Here is a 19,777-nt window from a genome sequence, read left to right as displayed (position 1 = left end):
TATTGTTACATTGTCGGCATGGTATTGATACATTGTGGGCATTGTATCATTACATTGTGGGTATGCTATCCTTACAGTATGGGCATGGTATCGTTACATTGTGGGCATTGTATTGTTACATTATGGGCATGCTATTGTTACATTGTGGGCATTGTATCTTTACATTATGGGCATGCTATTGTTGTATTGTGGGCATTGTATCTTTACATTATGGGCATGCTATTGTTACATAATTGCTTCTCTTCTCTTAGTATTTCCCTCTGATTTCCCACACTTCTCCCAGACTTTACTTTGTGGCATGGAGTGAAGGTACTTTGTGCCTTTCCTTAACATCTCCTAGTAACTTAACTCCCATCAGTCAATTAATGTGACACAGAGGTTATTTGCTTAAGTCTCATTTGCATTTCTAATGTCTTGACTTTTGAGTCCATACACTATGCTTTATCCAAATAAAGTAAACATTCACACATATTATACATATTAAAATAAACATACACACGCCTTCCTTGGAAGAAATGTCCCTTTCCATGTTGTCTTTTGGTGAAACTTTTATATAACTTTCAAAAAATTTGTTCCTGTTTTCACTTCAAAGACCATTACTGACACTACATACAGTAAGGAACCCATCCTTTCAGTTAGCACTGTGCTCTGTATAAATCCTCAGCAGGGTACGTGGTGTCCCTTGAAGGGCACCACTGACAGACAGGAAACACTACACTCAGCTGTGAACCTGGTAGTGCACGGCTTCGTAGCCGCTGTAGGGCACACTCTCAGCAGACGTTAGTCGTCTGGGTCCCATGGCAGGAAGGACTCCAGAGTTCAGACAGGACACTCAAGCCTCTGCTGTTCCTAATTATTCGTGTGACTTGGAAGTGTTCGGGTTTCAGGTTCCTCAATCTGTATAATGAGGAAACAGAACCAGATTTTCTAAAGGGACTCTGTAGCTAACATGACTTTTTATTATAGAGGTTATTGTCAAAGAATGATTTTCAAAAATATAACAATTTTGAAAAAAAAGGAGAGATTTCAAAGAAAAACCTGAATTTCCTATGTATCTTGGGAAACACATACTGCCACTTTAATGGGCGAATATTTCTGTAAGTTCACAGTGGAGACAACAGGTAGAACTCAGGGGTGGATCAATTTACCTGAAATGTGAGGCCTTGGGTTTGATCCCTATTTTTTCAAAACAAAGCCACAAAGAACCTGGGACAGAGTCACAGGTCAGTACTCTGAACGATGAGGCAGGAGGGTTGCAAGTTCAAGGCCTGCCTGGGCTATAGAGTGAGTTCAAGGTTAATCTGGACAACCTGTGGAGACTTTGTTTCAAAACAAAAAACACTGGGGACACAGAACATGGTGAAGGCATGGGCTTCTCATGGGCAAGGACCTTGGTTCAGTTTCCAGTTTGTTGGGGGAAAATCCCTAGCAAAACCCAACAGTTTGCAGTGGCTCTAGCTGAACCACGTCGCTTGAAATGGTACGTGTCCTTTGACCAGTGTGTTCACTCCACTGTATGGATGCAACTGAGAAGATACCATGTTCAAGTACAACCTAAACCATCTATGTATGCTGGCGTGTGTAAAACCAACCAGTGTGCAGTCTGTTCTGATTCATAATAGTCCGGATCCCCCTCCCCCACCTTCACTTGAATTCTACTGCATTTTTCGTATCATGTGTTTTTATGCTTTTTCCAGAAATAATGCTGTCTTAATTACAGACCAAGGTCCAGGCAATCTCTTCTAATTGATTTGGCAAAGTATTTCTTTCACCTGAACAACTGATGTTCCTCATCTGAGAGCCCCTTGTTTGAAGACTTATTGTTGGAACAGTCTGTGCCCTTAAAGTCAGGGTTTTAAAAACGCATCCCATATTTAAAGGGTATGCCAGGAAAACACCTTTATCAAATGGGCATTGGGAGGTAATTCTCCATTTATTCTTTCGTGGGTTTGGCTAGGATTGCCTTGACATTTTTGCAGTGACATTTTAAAATGGAGTTGTCACGTCTACCACAGAGCTGAGGGTTAGGAAACAGAACCCTCAGGAGCTGATGGTGCTCCCTCAGTCCAGCGAGATTGGCGCCACCGAATAAAGAACGCAACTCTCCCCTCTTGGATTTCTTCCTCTTCTCTTCCTCTTCTCTTGCACGTAGACATCACTTTGTCGCCCATCAGAGATTAGCTCCCCAGCAATTTTGCCAGTCCCTCTAAGCTTCAGCCGTCACTGGCCAATGGGAGACACGCGAGCCCCGCCTCCTCCTTCCTGGGGCTGTGTCCCCCGAGCATGCGCAGTGGGCGTGCTCGCGCCACCGCCCATCAGCTGAGACTGGCTGCGCAGGGCAGTGGGCCCCCGGGTGACAGTGGCTGGAGGTGGCGGAGGTCAGGGTAAGACGAGACTGCGGAGGCAGATGGAAGGGGCTCCGAGGGGGAGGACCGGGGGAGCACCCCAGAACCGCAGCTCGCTGGTGGTTGGTTTGGGGTGCGCGCCGAGCACAGGGCACAGGGCCGGCACCTCCTTCTCGGGCTCCCACGACGCGGGGCGGACTCGGGGACGCGACGTACGAGCACCCGGGCGCCCGGGGACCGAACCCTACTCTCAGATCCTGGCAGGCGACAGCCGTGTTCCCATTCTCTGTCAACTTCCCCTCCAGAAAGACAGAGAGGGAAACGCGATGGGCCCTGGTCATCTGGCCATGGGTTCTTTCCGCGGCCCAATGCCTTTGCTTGGCTGTTGGCCTTACAAGCTAACTTTCTCTCACCTACATTATGCACGTCTTTGATTTATCCACCAAGACCCTTAACAAAGTATTTCAAGAATTCACATCTGTGTTTGCTAGGTTAAATTCAGATAAAAAAGAAAAAGAAAAAAAAAAAAAAGGAAAAAGACAAGAAAGGAAAAGAAAATGCTTGGATGGGGGTGGGGAGAGGAAGCTTTATAGTCAATGGTAATTTTCCTTATAGTTTTTAAAAATTTTTGCTTGAATTTTAAATGCATATGTCATTTTTGGTTTAGATCTTGTATTTTGTCAAGAATTGTTATTTACAAGTTTTCCACAATCAGGAAACAAAAGGAAGTAGTTATGAGACACTGGTTTGGTCCTATTGGAGGGAGGCATTTCTTCAGGTGTGCTCTGAGCCGCACTGAGCAGAGTGATAAAACTGTTAAACTGTATCTTGTGGTGGGGATGGGCCTTCGGATTTGCAAGCTGCTTTCAAAGTTGGCCTCAGGCTTGTGACTAGCTAAGAGTGAGGTTGTAGTTTCCCAGTGTCTGGGGAAGTTAATGTAACACCGTATTATTAACTCATTGACCGCTGGGTGCTTTTCCTTCAGCTAGCTTACTTATGCTACTCCCGACTAACAGTGCTTTCTAATTCTGATTGGGATCCCTCGTTCATCTATATGCTGCTGGTGAAAATTATGAATGATAATGTTAAGCTATATGCCACTAAGTGGTGTGCGCACAAGACCCTGGGTCAGTCCCCAGTACTGCAATGAAATATCTCTGCCATGTCTTCTAGTACTGCCAATTAAAACCCCCACAGTGAAGTCTGAGTGAATTTCGCTCTGGTTGAGTGTCACTTGGAATATTAATGTGTGAAACTGTGGAGGGGAGAAAATTCTTGGTGAATTAAGCTGAAACCAAAGTGTGAAACATCATGGTTGGATTGGTGAAGGAGCCAGGTGGAGACGCACTTCTTTTGTGGGACAAATACTCACATGGAAGATGGAGCTGTTGACTGTCTCCTAGGATTCCTCTCCTGCTTGTTTTAGGATTTGGAAACCAAGAGTGTGAAGGTTCCAACATTCTAAGTATGATGCATGGCTTCATGACATTCCAGTGACAGAGAGCACACTGGAGACTTATTTCAGACCTGCCATCTCTAGTGTGTGATAACACCTTGCTGAGAGAAAGAGCTAGTTGTCACGGGGGAAGGGTGGGTATCTTGGGAAGGGCCGTCTAGAGATAGAAAAGGGACACTGAGAGAAGTCCAGGTGGCAATAACCCTGAAATGGTGTTTTAGAAATATTAATATTTACTCTCAGGCTGGGCATGTGTTCTTATGGAAATTGGTACACTTGTTCTTTCACACTTCAGGGAATTGGTACACTTGTTCTTTCACACTTCAGGGAATTGATACACTTGTTCTTTCATACTTCGGGAAATTGGTACACTTGTTCATTCACACTTCAGGAAATTGGTACACTTGTTCATTCACACTTAAGGAAATTGGTACACTTGTTCATTCACACTTCGGGAAATTGGTGCACTTGTTCTTTCACACTTCAAACGCATGTCCGGGACCTAATTTGTAGCCAAGTACTCAAGACTAGACTAGGTCCAAGCTTTACCCAACATACCACACACACACACACAAATAAAAATCCTGGGGGACAAAGCAGGAGGAAGCTCATATTTTATGCTGGTGGTTCATGACTGAGAAAGTGAAACTGGCCATCTGACTTGAACACGCTAAATTGGGAGCCAGTTTCTGCTCAGCAGAAGTCTTTAAGAGTCTACGGTACGAGCAGCAGTATTTCACAGTCAAGAATCAGCAACAAAAATCCCCTTTGCGCGTTTTTGTTTTTCTTTAAACTTGCTCTTTGACACGGTCTGGAGACAGCTCTCACTGTGCGTGTCACAGTTGGACTCTCCCGTCTCCTCTTTCACCTTAGTGTTTATATTTCTTCATAAACAGATAATTACTGAGAAGGTGAGTTGAACCCTGCCCGGTGGATCTTTCTGTGGGGATAGAAGTGAATATGGGAGCTGTCCCGGCTGCTGACCACTGGCCTCGTATAGTGTCTGAGCACTTGAAAGGTGGCCGGGTGGCTTTCATCTTAACTCACTTTAATAGTCCACGAGAGCAGCAGCCGCTGTAGAGCCAGTGCAGGTGTACATGGTGAGCTGTGTAATTACTGTGAGCAAAGGCTAGGAATTCCGAGTAGGCTTTCAACGAGAATATTTTTGTGCATGGCAGCTCAAGCTGGTACAGCAGATGGTTATAGAGCACAGACACTTCATAAACACAGAGTTTAAAATAAAGTCATTTATCGATAACTATTTAAGAACTTGTAAGTTTATTTTTTCCAGCAAAGTTAATCACTGCCCCACTTCAATTGTATTTTATCTGAAGAGCCAGCTCTCACCTTTTAAATGTCGTCGTAGCTGAACAGGACAGAAAGGGCGAGTGCTGCTCGGTCGCCATTTACCTCCATCCAGGTTTGTTTCCTTGCTGTGAAGAAATGGCCCCCAGGCCTGCAGAGAGGTGGCAAGCTTGGTGGCAAGTTGGTTTTGGAGTGGGCCAGGTGCAGCTGTGCTAAGTTGTTCTGCAGGCAGCAGTAGGGTTTGGTGTGGTGCTTGTGACAGTGTGAGCTCCCAGACTCAGTTTAAATCCCTTGCTCACCTCAGTGATGCCTCCATTTCTTTGTGAAAAGCACAATAGCGGTGATGCCCACTGCAGAGAGAGGCTTCATGCCCACTGCAGAGAGAGGCTTCATGCCTACTGCAGAGAGAGGCTTCATGCCCACTGCAGAGAGAGGCTTCATGCCCACTGCAGAGAGAGGCTTCCGAGGGAAACAACCATAAAGACACCATGTGCAGGAAACATTCTCCGATTCCTCTTCACTCATCACTCAAGATGGAACCGTGGTGGTCGTCTTCGAACCCTTTCTCCAGGAGAGATGAAGAGGGGAGGCTTTTAGAATTGGTGAGGCCCGAGTGTCACACCAACAGCCACATTCTCCAGTCTGCTTGACTATAGGGAGAAGAAGAGCGGGCTGCGATTTTGACTGTCTCACTTAAGTTATGGAAAATAAAAAAATCCCTTGGAAATAAAACGCTGAGAAGGTTTGGACTATGTATGTATGAATTTTGAGAAGAAAAGTCTGGAATCTTTGCAGGAATTAGCAGGAGGCCGGCATTGGTCTGTGTGTGGGTGGGGGTGTGGGTTTCAGGGGAGCTCGTGGCCGTATGCCGCTGATGAGAGCCACGCAGGTGCAGGAGCACCTCAGACAAGTCCTCTGTGCACTGTAGAAAGCGCTTGGTCCCATTATCTTATTTTGATCCTGGCAGGAGGCCCAGATGCTAAGTATCTTGCCCAAGGTAGAGATTTCTGGTTGCCAGTTATCCTGGCAACTGAACAGGTAGTTGATGAATTCAAGAGAGAGAGAGAGAGAGAGAGAGAGAGAGAGAGAGAGAGAGAGAGAGAGACTATTAAAGGTGTCTTTTGTAGGTAGGGATGTGAGACTTACTTATTGGTAACCATGGTTACAGGAGAAGTTATTTACAGGGTATCGGTGTTGGCTGTAAACTGAGGGTACTTTTAAAAGTCTAAGCCGTTTTTAGATTTTAAAAGATACCCCTGAGCTAAAAGAAAGTTGCCTTTATCCATTTAGAACAATATTATTTGTCAATAAAAGGCAATGAGGTACTCACTGATCCTACAAGGATCTTGGAAATGAGTGGAGGAGAAACAAGTCAGTCACAGAGAAAACACACACACACATACACACACCACACACACACACACACACACACAGACACACACACACACCACACACACCATACACACACACACACACACACACCACACACTCCTTGATTTCACTCATGTGAAACATCTAGAATAGAAGAACAAACAATCAGATAAATGGTTCTAATGCTGAAAGGTCAGGGACAAACAGATGAACTTCCTTCTCAGAGGAATATGCATTGTAAAGGACACATGATTATCACAGACCTTTGTTAACACATTAAGAGCCATTGGATTATATGATTTAAACAGTTTCAGTTGTATGGTATATGAATTATATCTTTAATAAAGATTTTTTTTTGAAAGTATGGGGCTAGCTAGCAAGGTAGCTCATGCCCTTGTTGCTCAACCTGATGACCTGAGGTTGGTCTCCAGGATGCATATGGTGAGAGGGGAAAACCAGCTCCTAAAGTTGAGCATAAAATGCTGTCAGGGTAACTGACTCTCCAGGCCTAAGCTGATCTTGAACTAAAAGTCCCTGTGCTTTAGGAACTCCTGTGCTGGGATTCCAGCTATGGAACATCACACTTAGCTTTTCAGGGCTGGCTCTACTCAGTCTCCCCGGCTCTTCACATGACTGCAGTCCCAATTCAGTGCTTCCTGGAAGGGAATTCATTCCTGCTACACTGTCACTGGATGGGGGGTCAGCTGTTAGTTAAAATTTTGACTTTGCTTTTAGTTAAGTATGTTGAGTCTGTATCCTCCACCTGGTTCATGTAGAGCAAGGAGGGAGAGTGGGGAAGATCCCAGAGCTCCTGATATTACCCAGTGTCCATGCATATCCCATAATGCACAGGACCAGCTGTGTCAACTCAGCTGCCGTGTTTCCTCCCAGCACTGTCCCTCTGTGCTTTCCCTACACTCCGTCCCTGTTGGTAGATTTAGCCCAACATTGCATCAAGAATGTCTTTTAATTATATCAGCATAGAACATACATCCAGGCTTCACTTTTTAGCATGTTCTCTAAACAATACAGTGTAACAGCCATGCACATAGTACCTTCTACCTTTCTCTGCTGGGAACCTCAGTGTTTGGTTTATTGGACTATGGTCAGGCTAGGCCTGGAAACCAAGACACTTGCTCTTCTGAGGTATTTATTCTCAACATTTGGAATCTGAACCCTGGGCTTAAATCTCACCTTCACCAATGGGTGGTTTTGTTACTTTGAACCAGACATAAGCCACAGTTCACTCAAAGGAACAGAGAAAGAGGACTTTAAAGAGGAGGTTGTGACATCACGGTAGACTGCCAGTGAGGTATTTCCATCTCACAGATGTGTAGTAAATTCTCGGCCACCCCCTCTTCCTTTCTGGGTCGCCTCCCACTGGTACCAGCTGTGAATCGTTTGGTCCAGAGCTGGCCATGGACTTCCCCTCCCTTTGATAAACATCATTTGCCTTTCCACATGTTCTAGATCTGTCCAGTTGGTCTTCACACCTAGGCCTCTGTTCTCCATCTTCATCATACCTAAATAAACAATGTATATGTTTGTTTTATAAATGCTTTCTAGAAGATAGCAGTAGTAATTTTCCTTTCTCAACCCTGTAACATCCCAGGTGGATAATTTGGGAAATGTTCACCAATAACTTAAAAAAATGTAATTGTATAACTTCTATGTCCTTTTAGGTGACTCCTAGCACACCGGATAGCCTACTCGCATCTGATGAAATCAGCCGTTCATCCCTCCAGCCATGTCTTACACTCCGGGCATCGGTGGGGACCCTGCTCAGCTTGCACAGCGGATCTCCTCTAACATCCAAAAGATCACACAATGCTGTGAGTCCAGTTCCAAACTGACTTCACTGCTGTTCTCAGTTCCGAACTGAACTTGGTGGGAGTTGGTAAAGCACTGGCTATTAGGGAAGGGAGAGGGAGGAACGTGATGGGAACACCACTGAAGAGGCTACAAGACTTTAGAGTCAGCATGGACGTGGTTGAACTGAGGGGCAGGGTGCCAGCACAGGTCCCAGGTGCGGTGTTTCTTTAGTGAAGTTAAGATTGACAGGTTGTGTTTATATTTCTTAGCCATCTGGATATCAATGTTGAGGTCTCTCGGCTTGGCTTCATAGGTTAAGATCCAGTAAGCACTACTGAGAGCTCAAAAGAATTATATTTACTAGAAATAAAATTTGGAAAGTCAGTGCTCAGATAAATTCTGTACTTGCGAACATGCGGTATAAAATTAAAAGAGGCAGGAAAGAACTCAGCAGGCATTTAAGGTTTTGGTTGTTGTTGCTGCCATAACAAAATGCACAGGGATAGATAGACATAAAAGAATACATTATTTCCCCAAAGTTTTGGAGATAAGAACACAGCTAAGCCTCTTGGCTTCTGGTGATGACCTATGGAAAGGAAATATCACACGGTGGGAAGGGAAGCTGCAGAATGAGGAGTGGTGGTCATTGTGACTACTGTCACCTCCACAAAGACCAGTTCATTTCCAAAGCCTAGACATATACTGATTACCTCTCAGTAGCATCCTTCCCCACCTTTACCCTGACCCTGATGCTGACCCCGACCCCGACCTTAACCCTGACCCTGACCCCAACCCTGACCCCAACCCTGACTCTGACCCCGACCCCGACTCCAACTCTAGTCTGTACCACTCTGAGATTAGGGATCCAGCAAACTGTGGACACAGTGGCAGCTGAACCTGCAAGGAAGAAAGGGCTGGTTTAAACCCGTCCGTGTATGCGAAGGAGATCGGTTGTTGCAGCCACATAAGCAGTGATCATCTGAGCCAGGGCTCAGTACCACAGTGTGGATGACAGCGAATGAACAACCTAGTGATTACCTGTACAGTACCGGGTTATGTAGAGGCTTCCCCAACAACCCATGCCCACAGTTCTTCAGAAGGGACCAAGCTGGACCTCATTTTTCAGACCTATAATTCCAGATACTTAGAAGGCTGAGGCAAGAAGATTACAAGTTCAAGGCTTGCCTGGCCTACTGAGGAAGTGGAAGGCCAGCCTAGGTAACTTGCTGAGACCCCTGTCTTAAAATAAAAAGCAAAGAGGGATAGAGATAAAGGTCAGCAATGGGACCCTTAGCTCACATGTGCCTGGTCCTAGATTCAACATCATTAAAACATCTTTTTAATGAAGACTGATATCATTCAGAAAAGGTCTAGTCGCCATCTTCAGATATGCAAAGTTCTGTCTCTTTGGAGCCACCCTACAAGTTTAAAGCTACTGGGAGTTAGGCCCCCAGCTAAAGTGGGGAGGGGGTGCTGTTGCCAAATGACTAGAAACAGTGGTCAGAGATTCCTAGGTCACTTATTCAGAAATTTAAATACCGTGAGGATAGTTCAGACTTTTAATTGTGGTGTTCTGTCTGCCCCATTCACCAGTAGCTCTTTGAGCCCCTATGGCACGCTAGATTCTGTTTCAGAGATTGTGAACGTAGCCGTGAATAGTTCTATAGGGTCCTGTCTGTGCAGTTTACAGTCGTAAGCAGCACAGCCTCCCGTGAGGAGACAGGCTGAGAGGGATGTGGGAGCAGGTGGGTGCCCTTGCTTAGCTGGGCCCTGCATTCAGGAACAGGAGAGCCTGGCAGAGAGAGCTAAGGGGGGCAAGTCACATGAGGGCGAGCCAGCACCAGACACCCCAAAGCATCCTAGAGCTTGAGGTGCTCAGAGGAGAAGGAGGCTACGGTACTTGAGGCCAGAGTAGCCGGAGGGGAACTGAGGCGCAGGGCAGATGTGTTACTAGAGCTTTGTCTGCTCTGTGGGGAGATTATCTCCCTCTATGAGGGGGTGGGATCACTGGAAACTTAAGAAGAGACACAGTCAGATCTGTACGCCGAAGGCATCACTGGGTTGCTCCTTAGGGAACAGACAGACGTTTGGAGGGGGGCATATGTTGCTCTTGGCAGGGGCCCATGGAGAGACTTGTCAGTATCAGTGAGAGAGAGATGAGAGAGTCAGGAGGACTGGCGTGTGCGGGTGGGAGGAGCCTGCACCCAGTATGGAGGGAGCAGGCAGTTGCAAGTACGAACTGGGTGAGACCGACTAAGTCCCGGACTAGTTGGGGAGGATTTTATTTCATTCTAGTGAGTGTTTTTATTTTTATAAGAGTTCTAGCGAAAGTACATCACAGCTGATCACTTCCCCCTTGGCCAGGGACATTCTGAAATGTCTTTTGGACATCAGTTGAGCTACATGAACTCGGAAAATTGGCACCCATGTCACAAATCGGAATTCGGGACTGTAGCACAACTGGCGTTTAAAACCACGAATCTGAGTTAAGCCCTAAAGACTAGGAGGAAGGGATGGGGATGGGACAACTCTGGAATCCAGGAAGAAAGAAGAGTTTGAGTGACCAGAACAAAGCCCAGAGGAAGGAGCTTACTGGAAATAAGATACATAGTTAGTCTCAAGACGGGGCTTCTCTGTGTCCTTGAACTGCGGCCGCTGCCACCGCTACCCCTGGCGCTCTCTTCTCCTTCTCACTGTCTGTCTTACCTAGGGTCCTTTCCTGGGTGAGCAAAACAAGTCACCCTCCCTGCTTTCTTCTGGTCCATTGCCCAGGACTCAAGACATGAGTCACCACCAGCCAAAGATTGTGGTCAGAGCAGGAGCTGCAATGTTTCCCCTAGAAAAGGGAAACTCTAAAAGGCCAGAAGGGACTGGAATTGTACCATTTAGGGCAGAGGTTCTCAACCTTTGGCTCACGACTCTTTGAGGGGCCAAACGAACCTTTCTCGGGGATTGTCTTAAGACTACTGAAAAATGCAGATTATTTGGATTAGGATTCATAACAGGAGCGGAATCCCAGTTATGAATTAGCAACGAAATAATGTTATGGTTGGGAGTTACTGTCACAACTGTACTAAACAACACAATGTTGGAAAGGTTGACATCCACTGCTCTAGAGAACAGTTTGTTTTTCACCTACTCTGCAAGATGAGGCAAGTGTGACGGTGTGTGTGTGTGTGTGTGTGTGTGTGTGTGTGTGAGTGTGTGTGTGTAATCCTCTTCCCAGTATGTCTGCCTTTAAGTGCAGTATGAAGAGAAAGCATCAGATAAGGAAGGGGAGGGAAGAGAAGCGAGTGTATGGCTTGAACTGAGACAGGCGTGTGCCGTCCAGGAGGAAGTTTGGTTGGTTGATGCAAACTTGAGGTTGGTCACGACTTTAGACCAGCACGGTTGTGCATGTTTTCTGATTCTAGCGTTCAGTGTCTGAGGGAAAAGAGGTTTAGAGGGGAACTAGGTGGCTGGTAGAAATCTAGCCTACCACTCTGATGCGAGCTGAGTAGAAACCTGTGGAACTGAAAGGCAGAAGTGTGAAATCTCACTTCTCCTTTCCTGGTCTGACGAAGCTATTAATACAGAAGGGTGTGACGGAATAGGGCTCTCTGCGCCACAGGTAAGGTCTTCCGCTGACACCAACGTTCGAGTTGTTTTAGTTCCTGGCCTTGCAGATGACCTGGTTTTATAAATGGGTCTAGGGAGGGTAAGTGAGGTAGCTAGAAGGTGGTCTTGATCAAGCAGAACTCAAGGCCTTCTGAGACTGTAGCTTCCTGTGGCCGTAAAAGGAAAAGTTCATGTTTCTGCTAGTCTTGATCAGATAAATAAATAAAGGCTCACATAAATATTAAGTCTTGCCATTTATTTTGTGCTAAAAAAAAACAGGTTTTTTGTTTGTTTGTTTTTAATTAGAGGAAGTCAAGAATAACCAGTAGCAGGAATATACATTTGTCTTCCTGTACCAGTTTCCTATTGTCTATATTGCAAAACCTAAGAGACATGAAACTTTTCCCCCGGAGGTAGTGGGTGTTGATTGAGGGCCTCATGCGTGTGAGGTCGGTGCCCTGCCACGGAACTGTGTCTCTGGAGTCCTTGGCTCTGAAACAGCATTTAAATGTTCGGTAGGTTTTGTCCTTATATCGCTTTTTATTGAAGGCGACCCACACTGTTACAAGTCTGCTTCCATAGTAACCATTTGTACTATGGCCGTGACATGAGCTGTAGTAAGTGGACTATCCAGGCAAGTGTTTACACGTATGTAACAGGTACATGCTGCATATCGGAGATGTTCCACATCAAAGCAGCAATCTGACTTCGAAATGACAAGACAAGACAAAGCAAACTAGAACGTGATGGGTCTCCTTGTGAGCCCAGTGTGGAGCATTAAAATGGAGCGGCAGATCTTTGCCTGCCTAGGTGTAGGCTGCTGATCGTTAGCAAAGCTGGTAAGACATCTGTGCTGCCAGCCCTCCTCCCGCGCCCCGCTGCTGAGGCCATGCCTCGTGTTCCAGTCCTTCTCAGCTCAAGGCTTCTCACTGCTGCCCCCAGAACGCTATAGTTGCTGTGCCACAGCGTCTCTAGGTCAAGAAGCTCAGCGTGCATCTCAGAGATGATGTTTTCTCAAAGCTCGAGTTCACGTTCAAAGGTAGCGTTTTTTTAGAGCCTCTGGAACCGGGATGTCTAGCCATTCTCTTCTGCCATCTGAGTCAAGTCCGACCTGTGGTGTAGGAGGGGGTCAGTGAGCGTTTGCGGGCTGACTAGAGAAGGGCATTTTCACTTGGGCCATGTATGCGTCTTCCCCAAGACCTCATAGGAAAAGGTTTTTAGAACACACAAAGATAACTTGTATTTTTGAAGAGCAGAAGAAATGCACTGAGGTCTGCTGCCTAACATTGCGTGTCCTTAAAAGCTGGCTTATGCTTATTACTAAGCAGTGCCGGTGAGGAGGGTGCAGCCCAGTGACTGCCTCATATTGGGCAGATCACAGGGTGGGTTCTGAGCCCAGAGTCCTTCTCCGGCTCACACATCCCCATGTGCATCACCAATTAACTTACGTGTTCTTAAGCTTCTTACGTGATTCTGGTAAAGTTAACACGTGTGTTTTACTTTGTCTTGAGCTGTACTCCCTTTCGACTCTGTGGGACTCATTTGTATGGAATGGGTCATTTATTTTCGTTTGTAGTTAGCCTTCTGACATCAGTTTATACCAGTAAACTTTACCACTGTGCGCAAACATTCAGTGGTGGGTCTTAGGATTTGTGCGTGGTCTGTATTATAGACACAAGGGAAGCCCCCTGAAGTGCTTGCTTCCTCCAGCCGGTGGCAGAGATGACAGCTCCACGTCCTTGCCAACAAGAACAGCCTGAAGCTGAATCCATTTCAGCAACATTCTTATCTCATTTGGCTTAATTTGTACTACTCGTTTGAGTCGGGTTTTTGTGAACGCGCCTGTTATAGGACATCCAGTGAACATAGAACATGCTGCAATTCAGCAAGCTCTCTCTCTCTCTCTCTCTCTCTCTCTCTCTCTCTCTCTCTGTGTGTGTGTGTGTGTGTGTCTAAGATGCTCTTTCATCTCTAGAATGTAGTTTCTTGGGTATTATGGGCTGAATTATGATCTCTTCCAACATTATAAAGAACCTGCCCATTGTGTGCAGGTTTTAGTGTTAAGAGGCCATTTTATGGGAATTTTGAATTATTCCCAGACTTCCATAATGGAAGCCATTTATTAGAGTTACTGGAACAGTGGGCTTCAACCTTCCTAACGCTGTGACCCCTTAACACAGTTCCTCATGTTGTGCTGACCCCCAACCATAAAAGTATTTCACTGCGACTTCATAGCTGTAAATTTGCTACTGTTATGAATCATAGTGTAAACATCTGATGTACAGGATTTCTGATCCGTCACCCCCAAATGGATCACGAACCCCAGGTTGAGAGCCACCAGGCTAGAGCACCACCAGGATTATGAGGTATTTTCTGATACCAGAAGATGGGAGTTATTAGTATAAATGTTTCAAGAGTGAGTTATGCAGGGATTAACTGAATTAAGGATTGAAGAAAATTAATAAATAAAATTGAGAATAGTTAACTTACATAGTTGTTAGAGTTAACTCTCTGCCATTAATGGGTAGCTACAACCCAGGGTCACACAGATGGGCCTAGTTACATTCTGTGGGACCGGGAAGGAGATGTGTGAAGTGTTGCTCGCAGAGGCAGGAGAAGGTGGGGTGAACGAGAGAGTAGCCATAGTTCTTATATCCATGTATGAGATTGCCAAGGAATGACATTTTGAATAAGAAAAGAAAATTCTGGCATTTAATTATTTTTTTGTTTTTAAGGAAAATCTGAGGTGGCTAAGAACTTTCAGTAAACTAATTAAATACATTAGTAACAAAATCTTGTTATGGGGCTAGAGAGGTTGTTCAGAGGGCTTGCTACGCACACAGAGTGCAGGATTCAGTCCCCAGCGTCCACAGGGTGACTTACAAACATCTGCAACTCCAGTTCAAAGGGATGTAACACCCTCGTCGACGCCCCTCCCCAGAGCTTGGTGCACATACATACATACATTCGAAATATTCATGCACACAAAATAAACAGCAAATAATTGGAAAAAGAAAAAAAAACCCTTCCCATCAGAATTTGAGTATAGAAATTTCTGCTAAACCTTTTATAATAATATTAAATGTGCTTTTCTGTGTATGTGTGTTTTCTGGAGCTCTCAGGGAAGGCACTGGGTAGACCCCCCGCTGTCTTCACACTGTTCAGTAACGGTTCTGACTCCACACTCACTGTCCCTGTTTGTTAATAAGAATCTCTATTTAGTTCTGTAAGGTTCTTAGGGCTCTGAAGTGTAGGCTCTAATGGTGGAGGGGTTCTGGGAGGAACCAGGGGAGTGAGTCTCATCAAAATACATTGAAATCCCCCAAGGAGTCAATAAAAATAGTTTTAAAACATACAGGTCATTTTGTTGTTCTGGGAGGAAGCGTGTTCTGGTCTGGTGATGATGAGCTGCTCATTTTTGCCTCTGAACATGTGACCGCACACGAGGGAAGCAAGTGTCTTGACTTTTCTCTTTGGCATCAGAGTAGGGCTTTTCTGTACGAAGGACTCCAGTCCCAAGAAGTGAGTAGGTCCTCGGTTACATTTGAAAATGGGTGGTTGAGATTGTTTACCCCCCTGAACACCAGTTGCTCTGGTAATGTAATTTTCTTATGCTTAAACTGTTGGCACCACCCAGATATACGAGGAAGGATGCTTCTTATCCAAGGGAGTCTCTGTGAGAAGGGCAACTTTTCTTCTCTCCGGTGACTTTTCCTACAAAGTAGAGCATAGCTGCTCTTTGAGGTGTGAATACACTTTACTTACTTATTCTATATACCACATTCTTACTTATTCTATATACCACAGTCTTACTTATTCTATATACCATATCCTTACTTATTATATATAACCCTTTCTTACTTATTCTATATACCACATACTTACTTATTATATAGAACCACATTCTTACTTATTTTATATACCACATTCTTAAACCTCAGCTAAGGTGCGTCTTGGTAACTCTCTCTCTCCCCTGTGTGTGACTCATCTGCTGGCTAATGCCCCGAACATGAACTCTCTTCCCTTTAGTTCCTATCCTACCCTGTGATGTGGGAAACTTCCCTGCCTGGATCTGGTCTAAGTGCACAGAAGTGCACGGCCTACTGGTTCCGTCTGCCCTCTTGTCCCCTTGTCTACATTTGAGGTCCATACTGTTCTTCAGATGACGGCAGCCTCCACATTGTTCTCTCTGCCCCCTTTCTTGCATACCTTATCTTCTCCACAGCATAAACAAGGCACTTTAGACCATGAGCACACGTCACACCCAGATTAAAACTCGTCGGTGACTTTCTTGGCCTTTACAATGAAGTGTGAGCCTCTGTGCTGTTCACACACTCCTTTAACCTGTCTCCACCCACTGTCCACCTCAGGTGTTTTCTGCAGCTTCTTGGGGTGATCCTTTCTCACGTCTGAGAAAGCCTTTGTACCTGCGTTCCTTTCAGATAACTCCTTTGGGGTACCCGGTGATCTCAGTCCATTTTAAGTGATGTCTTGTTTGGCTATTCTCTATTCATGCCCTCATTGTCTTGCATTCATTTTTATAATGCTTTTTATCAGAAAAATCAAAGTTTACTTGTTATTTTTCGCTGTGTTCCCCCATTAAAACGTCAGTCTTTGAGAGAAAGGTTTGAATATCTCAGCCACCAAAGTATTTATATGAAAAAATTTAAGAACATGAGGTTACAATATGCAATGGGTATTTTTTTTTTTTTTATAATTTACCTTTTCTCCTGCATCTGCTACCTTTGTGTGTTTCGTTAATGGATATTATCTCCATATTTTAAAAATCTTTTATTCATGAAAAATTTATCCCAAGATTGAATGTTTGTTTATGAGTTGGGGATCTTGACACATATCCTGTCTCCCGGGATGCATACTTGGAGAGATACATGGATAAAGTAATGCTGTGCATGTGACCAGCATCCCTTGTCTACACCACATGGTACATTTGCTTAAATAAACAGTTACTTTTAGCCTTATTTACCATGACCATAATCTATGCCCAGTGATTGGCTGGATCACAGTGTGGCTGCCCTGTTATGAAATTAGTTTGTGGTTAGTTGGGCAATGGCCTCACGTGCATTTGGTTGCTTGAAGCAGACTAGTTTTTGTTTCCTGGAATTATGTTTGACAATGCCTGTCCTCATCGCTTTGACTTCTTCATGCAATGGTTTGCCTGTTCTGTGCCCCCTGAGCAGCGCGTTTCATTGTGGAGTAATTGTCCTTCATGTGTATACCAAGCAGTTTTTTTTTTTTTAAAGTAGTTGATACTTTTATTTACTTTGGAAGAGTCCACACAGGACATGAACAATGTTCTGCTTTGGCGTGTTTATTGTCTGTAGTCTTCCCTCTCTGGGACACTTATCATGATAGTGAAGAAATCATGGCCAAGGCACTGAGTTAGTGATGAGAGTTATGACCATTTAAAACTGTATGGGGGGAGCTGTCTTCATTCCATTTGAAGTCAAACAGAACACCCACAAAATTACCAAGGTTTGTAGCTCATGGACCATTCTTCTCCAGTTTGGGAATGAGAGCCATTAGAGAAGTGGTCCTGGGGCCTGTTCACTGGGGAACTCAGCGTGGCCTTGCTGCAGGCACAGGTGGGAATAGGCCCGGCAGGTGATCTTAGTTCTGTAGTCTTCCCGGAAGGCGTCTAAGCTGTTTGCCGTTTGTGTTCTTTTTGAGTGATTTGTGCTTTACAGCCTCTGTTGGTCTTGAATTTGTAATCCATCAGCCTCCAGGGTGCTGAGATTATAGCATGGGCAATTGTGTCTGCTGTCTTAATCGAGTCTTTTATTTTTTTGGTTTTTAAATTTTGTGTGTGTATGGTATGCATATGAGTGTGTGTGTGTGTGTATGTATGTGTGTGTGTATACATATGTTTATATTGAAGTATGGAAGTACAGCCAGGCATATGTCCCATAGCATAGAGGTCAAAGGACAACAACCTCGGAAACCAGTCCTTGCCTTCCAGCTCACTTGGGATGGTGTTTTTCATGTTTTGCTGTTTTGTATAAACCAGGCTAGTGCCCAGTGAACTTCTAGACTTCCAGGGCGCCTCTTGTTTTAGTCTTCCATCCTGGAGTAGGAACACTAGGGAATACATACATATATACATATACATACACACACACACATATATATATATATATACATATATAAATATATATACATATATATATATATATATATACATATATAAATATATATACATATATATATATATATATATATATATATATATTCATATTCATGCTACTGTGCTTGCTTGCTCTTGTATGTGTTCTAGTGATTTGAATTTAGGACCTCAAGCTCGTGTGGCAAACATTTTACCCACTGGGCCATCTCCCTTACCTTAACCTGGAAACTTAAAGCTCTCCCTTTCAAAGTGTGTACTCTGTGCCCCGAGTTAACTGCTGTATATTTTTAAAACGTTCTTATCAGAGCTCGACATCAAGTCTGTCAAATGAAAAGTTTAGCTCTGGAATGCTGAAGTTACTCGCTCTAGCATATACAGTTTGGTGTCGGATCTCGGGGGATTCATATAACACTACACATTTAGATGATGTCACACTGTAAGAGAGGGCAACCTGTGTGTCTTTACAGCTTGTCCCTGTTCATGAGGCATCTGCGGTGTGCTAGACAGTGTGGATGCTAGCACCCTGTCGGTGAGTAAAGCGCAGATGTCTGCACCTGTAGAATAAGCCTTAGAAGAGGATAAGGCGAAGACATGAGTTAAAAGGAAGGACAGAGTTGAACAACGGCAATAACAAAGGCATACTGTGTGCTGGAGGAGGACCTGGGGACCAGATAGGCTTGCCGAAGAGCTCATGGCTGGGATGACACTTGAACTCATCACTGAAACAATTTGCACAATGAGTCTTGCAGTATCTGGGAACGTTTTGAATGGGAAAAGCAATAGAGTGGGCTGTTCGGACGGCAGCTCCCTCGAGGTTATGATGGGTGAGGTGGGACCAGTTCCAGGCTAGACACCCCTTTACCAAGGTTAGAACAAGGGTTGGAGCAGCGGTTCACTGTGGCAGTGCAGGGGCAGACGGGCGTGGTTGTACATATGTCAGAGATGTGTGCAAGAGTGAGCAGATACAGCGATAGACCGTGGAGTGTGCACTCAGAAAGCTGCTGGAGAGGAAGGAGAGAAGAGGCAAGGCTGCGGAGAAGGCACATGGAGCCAGCATGCCAGAGCGGAGGAGGATGCTCAGGGTGGCTGTACGTCATGTGCCTGGCAGGGCGCTGTGGAGGAAGCGCAGGTGTGACATAGTCTTGGAGCATGCGCGCTCAGGAGCAGTGGAAATCAGCAAGGATTAAGACAGGAGTCTGCGTGAGCAAGATAAGAGTGAGCCAAGAGCCACGGCTATCAAGAGGCAAGTGTGGCTGAGAAACCAGAATATGTCCAACGGCCCTGGCTGGAGGAGATGGCTTTGGCACGTGCTGCACATTGGTTCTTTTTGGCACACTCGCCCTCCCCCCCCCCCCCCCCATTTTAGAATTTACCCTTTTCCCTGTTTCCACAGTGGCTCTCACTTTAAACTTTTTAGTTTATGTTTTGGTCTTCTAGTTCTTTTGTGACCTTCGCTTTCATGTTTTAGGACCTTTTGTGTAGTAGAAGTACATCTTTGACATTCTGTGGTGCGACTTTGATTTTTCTAGGCAGGAGGCTGACGTGTGGAAAAGAAAGTAACCATTACCTACCCCCTATACCCCTGCTCAAGGACTTTTTCCCAGTCTGTGCCTATGTTCCTAGGTGCTTAAGCCCCTCCTTCTTTGCTTCTCAGTATGGGAGGGTTTTCCTAAGTCTTGGTCAGTCTGTCATATTAGCGTACCAAGATACAGAGTCAGCTCTTTCTGAGCAGCCCCTCCCCTTAGAGAA

The 19,777-nt window shown here is 45.0% G+C and overlaps 1 protein-coding gene across 1 annotated transcript in view; it reads left to right on the top strand.

The window, feature by feature from the left end:
• The first annotated feature begins 2,298 nt into the window (after positions 1–2,298).
• Positions 2,299–19,777, top strand: part of STX7 (syntaxin 7) — a 35,259-nt gene continuing 17,780 nt past the window's right edge. The window contains exons 1-2 of the mRNA XM_080929218.1: positions 2,299–2,384; positions 8,160–8,309. Coding sequence (XP_080785344.1) covers positions 8,225–8,309 — 85 coding nt within the window. The 5' untranslated portion in view covers positions 2,299–2,384; positions 8,160–8,224. The remainder of the gene's footprint in view (positions 2,385–8,159; positions 8,310–19,777) is intronic.

Source organism: Micromys minutus, assembly GCF_963924665.1.
Source record: "Micromys minutus genome assembly, chromosome: 15".
Lineage (NCBI taxonomy): Eukaryota > Metazoa > Chordata > Mammalia > Rodentia > Muridae > Micromys > Micromys minutus.
The sequence above is the reverse complement of the archived record's forward strand: the minus strand, read 5'-3'. Positions and strand labels throughout refer to the sequence as shown.